The sequence below is a fragment of the Heptranchias perlo genome, chromosome 4 (genome assembly GCF_035084215.1).
Source record: "Heptranchias perlo isolate sHepPer1 chromosome 4, sHepPer1.hap1, whole genome shotgun sequence".
NCBI lineage: Eukaryota > Metazoa > Chordata > Chondrichthyes > Hexanchiformes > Hexanchidae > Heptranchias > Heptranchias perlo.
In genome coordinates, this window is record NC_090328.1 from 99,639,830 (window position 1) to 99,649,039 (window position 9,210).

A 9,210-nucleotide genomic window follows, 5' to 3' on the forward strand; every position below is an offset into this window, starting at 1 on the left:
ATTCTCGCCCGGTTTTACTTTTGATTCACTTCAACAGAAAGTAAAATTGAGTGGGGCGTAAAACGGAGAGCCGATCCAATCCTGTCAGTGTCCCGCCAGGTTAAAATTACTTCATGGTGTCAAAATGGGTGCTGGTGCTCAATGGAGTACAACAGAAGTTAGTCCTTGGACTCCTATTTTTCTTATGTACATGTAAATAGCCAGAATGTAGAAACCAAGGTAATCTTGTTAAATTTGCAGACAACCCTAAAATAAAGAGAGCAGTACGGACAGAGGACACAGTTAATGGTTTTCAGAAGGATTTCAGTCAACTATGCAATTGGGCAGACAAATGGCAAATGAAACATAATAATCCCAGTGTCCTGGCAAAAATTGTTCCCTCAGCCAACTCCATTTAGAACAGATTGGTGGTTCATCTCATTGCTATTTATGGGACCTTGATATGTGCAAAATTGGCTGCCAGGTTTGTCTACGTAACAATAGTGACTGCACTTCAAAAGTAATTCATTGGACATGAAGCATTTTGGGAATCCTGAGGATATGATATAAATACGGAAGAGCTAACACCAAAACAAATGCGATGAGCTGAATTATCTGCTTCCATGCTTTAATATCTGTGATTCCATGACATATATCTTCTCTTCTATACCTAACGACCTATGAGACAACCCATTTCTTCCACTGCTTTTACATCCAGCAGATCATGCTCTGGGTTGTTTCCGTAATAAAATCCCATTTTACATGCACAGGTCAGTAGTCTGACTCACCACCCCCTATCAGGAGAACTGGCTAAACGCAATGGAAGTGTCATAACTCCATTCCCATCGGATACGACTACTCCGCTGGATGTCAACCCATCATTCAGAGGCCAGAGTTCCGGTCTCCTGCTCGCCGGGCCTTCTAGGAGTTTAGGGGCTGAAATTTCTGGAGCCTGTCTCCACTAACATGTGGAGACCTCTGGCTGTTATGCTAGCCCGATCTTGACCCTATCCCAAATCCCGGGACAAGATCATTAGCCTAAAAAGGGCAGGCGCCTCAGCCATTTATGGCGCTGCATGGGCATCTGCCCCATGGGGGAGAGGGGAAGGAAAATCAGAGTGGTACTTAGCTGCTCAGTGGGGAGAGCATGCCACATCAACTGAAGATAGTTCAATGAAAAATGCTGCTGGACATTCTTCATTGCCGATATCCTAACCCTCTATGATCAATTACTACTGAGGATATAACAGTAGGCTCCCATTGCCACATCAGCACAATCAATACATCTACTTCATGCAAGCTTCTTGGCCACAGGAAAGGAAGAACTGGTGAGATTTCTGGAGGGGGGGTGCTCGTTCAGCTTATCCCATTTTTCATTGATGTCACAATGGAAGGGAATGGATGCAAGAAGCACCTGCCCCAAGAATTGGAATTTCCCAGCTTGACCTACAACTACCTACCAAGCAAACCGGCTGGATGCGATTGGTGGGGGGGAGGGGAGGTCGCCCCTCCACTCCCGTCGGATGCGAGTACCCTGCAGGATGTCAACCCAGAGGCCGGAACTGTCATCTCCACTCATTGGCGGTAGTCTGGAGTGGGGCTCGAATCTTTAACTTTCCGACTCAGAGGCGGCATTTAAATGAAGCCGAATTTTGCTCAGGGCTCAGTCCGGCAAGGATCGGCATGTGGATCAGACACTCCGCTGGCATCATCCTCTCCCATATGGACCATGATAACTGGTTGCTCTCCCTCCCCTTGCAAAGTCTTTTCCACTCTACGCAATATGTCCCTTACTTTAGCAATTAGGAGGCAACAAAGCATCCAGAACTGTAGTTCTGGACTGAAAAGGATCGTGGCAACCCTCGAAATATTGAAACCCTCATCAACAGTGCATTTCTGTTGTGTTGCTAACCTCCCTCCCTTGAGCCATCTCTTGTTTGTTGGTGCCATTGATATTTATTTGATGGCCCTGCCCAGAGTCCTCATTTTCCCCACAGGAAGCTACGATCTCAAATCTGTTTGTGAACATAAATTGCTGTGGGCACTTCTGTTCTAACCCTTCTTCCGCCACTGATGCACTGTGGCTGCTGTATATACTATCTACAGGACGCCCTGTAGCAACTCACCAAGGTTACTTTAACAGCAACTCACAGGCCCCCAATTTCTATCACCTTGAAGGACAAGAGCAGCAACATCATGGGAACACCATCATTTCCAAGATTCACTCCAGGACACACACCATCTTGATTTGGGCACATAACCACTGTTGCTTCATCATCGCTGGGTCAATATCTTGGAAATCCCTCCCTAACACCATTGTGGGAGCACCATCACCACACGGACTGCGGTGGTTCAAGGAGAAGGCCCACCACCACCTTCTCAGGGTAACTGGGAATGGGCAATAAATGCAACCTTGCCAGCGTCGCCCACATCCCAAGAATGACTAAAAGAAAAATTCTGGAGTTCTGCTTGATTTATTTTTGGGGGAGAGCATGAAACTCACAGAAGTTTGTCTTTGGAGATTAAATTGGATGGGTGGAAGTCATAAGATGTTGAAATGTACATTATTCATGGGAAATCAAAGGCTTGATTAGATTAATAACCATTTTTAATTCCAGACTTTGGTTGTACAGTATCACTGCATCAGTAGGCTCGGACAGTTGAATGAAAAGGCCAGTTATCTCATTACTCTAGAAAAGCGTAGACTTTGGGGAGATTTGACTGATATATTAAAATAATGAAGGGACTGGACTATGTCTGGGTGGGTAGACTATTTCAATTTGATAGGTTAGGGAGAACCAGGGGACATGCTTATAAATTACATAAACATAGAACGAGGTTAGATGTCAGGGGGTTCTTCCTTTTCACAGAGGGTCATCGACTTCTAGAACAAGTTGATGGCTCGTGTGGTGAGTGCGGATTCACTGCAAACGCTCAAAAGGGACCAGGGCAAGTTCCTGGTTGAAGCTGATATCACTGCACACAAAAGGTAGATGGGATGTTGGGTGATGAAACTCATGGTCATTATCTCCTGGAACTGATTTTATGATCACCTGCAGGGAATAGAAAGATATTTCCCTGAATTCTTTTTCCCCTGAATTGTCCTGGGGTTTTTAAAAATATATTTTTTTGCCACTCCTAGGAGATTACATGACTGATGTTGGGTGGGGAGCATTGGAGGGGTCATGGTGCTTAGTTGCATCAGGCTCGATGGACCTGCTGGTCTTTTCTTGTCCATCAATTTCATATATTTCCTATGTATCAGCTGCCTGCACCAAGCCACCTTCTGTCACCTTGCCATGCTGGCCAAAGATGCCAGATATCAGACTTTTCCATTGCTCTGACAACCAACGGGCAGATTTTCGAGTGCTGCTCTGGGTAGCACATCAATCCGTTCTGAGACTGAACCTACGGATTCCCTTAAAACTTATATGTCCTCTGAAAACTGGAGTCTGGAGATACACAATAAATATAGATGGAAGTATTAGGGGAATTTCTGTAATAAGTACTTTCTCTATTCCTTGAGAAAAAGTGTTAAAATATTTACATATGTCTTAAAAAGAAATAGAAAGAAAGAATGTGCATTTATATATAAGTCATTTTGAGACATGGCATGTGGTAAGTGTAGCAAGCTTAGGAGGAACAGGTGATTTTAGACCTATGGTTCCTAAAGCTCTCCAGCATTGGGATTTTTCTTGCCTCATGTCTGGGTCTGTTGCAAACTAATTGATAGAGATTTATTGCTATGATTAGTTAACAACTCCATGGTCATTGTATCACGTGACTACCAGAATGGTAGAAGGTGAACTGGATGGACCGTGGTCTTATTTTGTCTAGCAGTTCCTACGTTCCTATATTCCTATATAGCATCTCTCACATCTTCAGGATGTCCCAAAGTGCTTCACAGCCAATTAAGTACTTTTGAAGTGTAGTCATTGTTATAATGTAGACGAACGCGTCGGCCAATGTGCGCACAACAAGATCCCACAAACAGCAATGAGATAAATGACTAGTTAATCTTGTTTACTGGTGTTGGTTGTGGGGTAAATGTTGTCCAGGACACTAGGAGAACTTCCGACTCTTCTTTAAATAGTGATATAGGATGTTTTATCCCCCCGCCTGAACAGAATTCAGATACTGAGATGAGAACAAGAGAATGTATTCACTTGAGTATAGAAGATAAAACGGTGATCTAATTAATGTGTTCAAGATGATTAAAGGATTTGTTAAGATAAATAGAAACTATTTCCTCTGGTAGGAGAGTCCAGAACAAGGGGGCATAACTTAAAACTAGAGCTAGGCCGTTCAGAGGTGATGTCAGGAAACACATTTTCACACAAAAAATTGTGGAAATCTGGAACTCTCTCCCCCAAAAAGCTGCGGATGCTGAGAAATCTGAGAATGATAGATTTTTGTTAGGCAAGGGTATTAAGGGTTATGGAACCAAGGCAGGTAGATGGAGTTAAGATACAGTTCAGCCATGATCTCATTAAATGGCGGAGCAGGCTCGAGGGGCCGAATGGCCTACTCCTGCTCCTATCTCTTATGGTCTCTTATGGTCTTACTTATGGTTCCAAAATGAGTGAGACATTGTGTGAGCAAGCGAGAGGAAGGAAAAAACAGTGGATGACTAACAGAGATAGAGATGGAACAGAAACGATTAGAGAATCGAAACAAGCTGAGAAGACAGTCACAGGGAGAAAGAAACAATTTTGTAAAAATTAGTGCTTTCTCTAAACAGTTTCACAATGAGTGACTACTTTTAGATGGTAATTGTAGTTATGACATTTTGCTTTTACTCCTGGATTTCCTCAAAGCAGAACATCATTTTAACACCGTACTGCTGTATCACAACCAGAATGTTATCTCCTGTGTCTGGTGACTAAAAAATCGCAAACCAAAAGGCATAAAAGACACATCTGAATGTATTGGGTTTGCAACTTGCAAAACCAAAAACAAGATGTACAAGACCATAACAAAAGACAATGGGGGTGAATTTCCCTCGAGCCTCTCCCACTCCACTACCATAACTTTGGCAGAGGTTTGGTGGAAACAATGCTTACACACATAAACAGGGCTTCTGCCGAAGTTATGGTGGCAGAGTGGAAGAAGCCCTTGGAAATTCATCCTCCAACACCTTCTGCAATCACCCAACCCAACAAAGAGAATCAACTCTTCCATCCAACCCAACCCTACACAGAGAATCAACTCTTCCATCCAACCCAACCCTACACAGAGAATCAACTCTTCCATCCAACCCAACCCTACACAGAGAATCAACTCTTCCATCCACCCCAACCCTACCCAGAGAATCAACTCTTCCGTCCAACCCAACCCTACACAGAGAATCAACTCTTCCATCCAACCCAACCGTACACAGAGAATCAACTCTTCCATCCACCCCAACCCTACCCAGAGAATCAACTCTTCCATCCAACCCAACCCTACACAGAGAATCAACTCTTCCATCCAACCCAACCCTACACAGAGAATCAACTCTTCCATCCATCCCAACCCTACCCAGAGAATCAACTCTTCCATCCAACCCAACCCTACACAGAGAATCAACTCTTCCATCCACCCCAACCCTACCCAGAGAATCAACTCTTCCATCCAACCCAACCCTACACAGAGAATCAACTCTTCCATCCAACCCAACCCTACACAGAGAATCAACTCTTCCAACCAACCCAACCCTACACAGAGAATCAACTCTTCCATCCATCCCAACCCTACCCAGAGAATCAACTCTTCCATCCAACCCAACCCTACACAGAGAATCAACTCTTCCATCCACCCCAACCCTACACAGAGAATCAACTCTTCCATCCAACCCAACCCTACACAGAGAATCAACTCTTCCATCCATCCCAACCCTACCCAGAGAATCAACTCTTCCATCTAATCCAACCCTACACAGAGAATCAACTCTTCCATCCAACCCAAACCTTCAACATACTACAATTAAGGGAAAGATACATGGAAATGATAAAGATAGAAATTATTTAACATTGCCAAAACTGATTTGTTAACAATTTATTGACTTTGGACCATTGTTTTAATGTGTTTGATTCACTGGGACAGAGTTGCAGAGACAAAGGAATCTGTCTCTCCTGCATCCCACACATTACATAAGAACATAAGAAATAGGAGCAGGAGTAGGCCAATCGGCCCCTCGAGCCTGCTCCGCCATTCAATAAGATCATGGCTGATCTGATCCTCACCTCAAATCTAAATTCATGTCCAATTTCCTGCCCGCTCCCCGTAACCCCTAATTCCCTTTACTTCTAGGAAACTGTCTATTTCTGTTTTAAATTTATTTAATGATCTAGCTTCCACAGCTTCCTGGGGTAGCAAATTCCACAGACCTACTACCCTCTGAGTGAAGAAGTTTCTCCTCATCTCAGTTTTGAAAGAGCAGCCCCTTATTCTAAGATTATGACCCCTAGTTCTAGTTTCACCCATCCTTGGGAACATCCTTACCGCATCCACCTGATCAAGCCCCTTCACAATCTTATATGTTTCAATAAGATCGCCTCTCATTCTTCTGAACTCCAATGAGTAGAGTCCCAATCTACTCAACCTCTCCTCATATGTCCGCCCCCTCATCCCCGGGATTAACCGAGTGAACCTTCTTTGTACTGCCTCGAGAGCAAGTATGTCTTTTCTTAAGTATGGAGACCAAAACTGTATGCAGTATTCCAGGTGCGGTCTCACCAATACCTTATATAACTGCAGCAATACCTCCCTGTTTTTATATTCTATCCCCCTATCAATAAAAGCCAACATTCCGTTGGCCTTCTTGATCACCTGCTGCACCTGCATACTAACCTTTTGATTTTCTTGCACTAGGACCCCCAGATCCCTTTGTACTGCAGTACTTTCCAGTTTCTTGCCATTAAGATAATAACTTGCTCTCTGATTTTTCCTGCCAAAGTGCATAACCTCACATTTTCCAATATTGTATTGCATCTGCCAAATCTCCGCCCACTCACCCAGCCTGTCTATATCCCCTTGTAGGTTTTTTATGTCCTCCTCACTCTCTACTTTCCCTCCCATCTTTGTATCATCTGCAAACTTTGATATGTTACACTCGGTCCCCTCCTCCAAATCGTTAATATAGATTGTAAAGAGTTGGGGACCCAGCACCGACCCCTGCGGAACACCACTGGTTACTGGTTGCCAGTCCGAGAATGAACCATTTATCCCAACTCTCTGCTTCCTGTTAGATAACCAATCCTCCACCCATGCCAGAATATTACCCCCAATCCAGTGATTCTTTATCTTGAGCAATAATCTTTTATGTGGCACCTTGTCGAATGCCTTCTAGAAGTCTAAATACACTACGTCCACTGGTTCCCCTTTATCCACCCTGTACGTTATGTCCTCAAAGAACTCAAGCAAATTTGTCAGACATGACTTCCCCTTTGTAAAGCCATGCTGACTTTGTCCTATCAAATTATGTTTGAAACCAGTAAGCAGTTAACACAACTGCAGCATTGACAACACTGCCTATTTGCTTAAATAAGTGAATGTGCATCATCTATTTTAATTTTCCAAACTTTGGAGCCCCAGATAGCAATGCAGTAGAAGGACACATTTCAAAACAAGGATCTAATTTAATGAAAAAATGGTTAAAACTAGACAGTTGACTCATTAATTTCGGCAGATCAGTAAACGTTCAGGCTGTGGGCAATCGTTAAGTTTTGGCATTCAACTTACAATACCCTTATGAAGATGATTTATATACGTTAAGAACAGCAATATTGAACAAATGTTCCGTCCCCTTCTTCAGAGCTGTCCAATTAGGCCATTAATATGAACATACGAACAATGACGGACAGGAAAAGACCTTTCCGTCCATCCAGCCTGTCCCACCCAATCGTGATACCTTGTGTATCACAATATATACACTCCCCACCACACACCATGTGATCTCCTGGGAGAGGTGAAAAACCAGATAAAAACCCAAGCCAATTGGGGGGAAAAATCTGGGAAATTCCTCTCCGATCCATTTGGCGATCAAAACAAGTCCAGGAGATCACTCTGGCGCAGACAATTCTATGCTTTACATTACCTTATCTTTTGTAAGCGGTGATTTTTTCTTATTCATTCATGGGATGTGGGCATCGCTGGCAAGGCCAACATTTATTGCCCATCCCTAATTGCCCTTGAGAAGGTGATGGTGAGCCACCTTCTTCAACTGATACATTCCATGTGGTGAAGGTTCTCCCACAGCGCTGTTAGGTAGGGAGATCCAGGATTTTGACCCAGCGACAATGACGGAACGGCGATATATTTCCAAGTCAGGATGGTGTGTGACTTGGAGGGGAACATGTAGATGATGGTGTTCACATGCACCTGCTGCCCTTGTCCTTCTAGGTGGCGGAGGTCGCGGGTTTGGGAGGTGCTGTCAAAGAAGCCTTGCCGAGTTGCTGCAGTGCATCTTCTAGATGGTACAAACTGCAGCCACGGTGCACCAGTGGTGGAGGGAATGAATGTTTAAAGTGGTGGATGGGGTGCTAATCAAGCGGGCTGCTTTGTCTTGGATGGTGTTGAGCTTCTTGAGTGTTGTTGGAGCTGCACTCATCCAAGCAAGTGGAGAGTATTCCATCACACTCCTGACAGTGCCTTGTAGATAGTGGAAAGGCTTTGAGGAGTCACTCGCCATAGAATACCCAGCCCCTGACTTGCTCTTATAGCCACAGTATTTATGTGACTGGTCCAGTTAAGTTTCTGGTCAGTGGTGACCCCAAGGAGTTGATGGTGGTGGATTCAGCGATGGTAATGCCGTTGAATGTCAAGGGGAGGTAGTTAGACTCTCTCTTGTTGGAGATAGTCATTGCCTGGCACTTGTTTGGCACAAATGTTACTTGCCACTCATCAGTCCAAGCCTGGATGTTATCCGGATCTTGCTGTATGTGGGCACGGACTGCTTCATTATCTGAGGGGTTGTGAATGGAGCTGAACACTGTGCAATCATCAGCGAACATCGCCATTTCTGACCTTATGATAGAGGGAAGGTCATTGATGAAGCAGCTGAAGATGGTTGGGCCTAGGACACTGCCTTGAGGAACTCCTGCAGCAATGTCCTGGGGCTGAGATTACTTCCCTCCAACAACCATTACCATCTTCCATTGTGTTCGGTATGACTCCAGCCACTGGAGAGTTTTCCCCCTGATTCCAATTTTACTAGGGTTCCTTGATGCCACACCCGGTCATATGCTGCCT

General features: G+C 44.3%; 1 protein-coding gene across 1 annotated transcript; it reads left to right on the top strand.

The window, feature by feature from the left end:
- The first annotated feature begins 5,070 nt into the window (after positions 1–5,070).
- Positions 5,071–5,988, top strand: LOC137320657 (repetin-like). The gene has a single exon (XM_067982335.1). The coding sequence runs from the start codon at positions 5,071–5,073 to the stop codon at positions 5,986–5,988; it is 918 nt and encodes a 305-aa protein (XP_067838436.1).
- Positions 5,989–9,210: the final 3,222 nt, after the last annotated feature.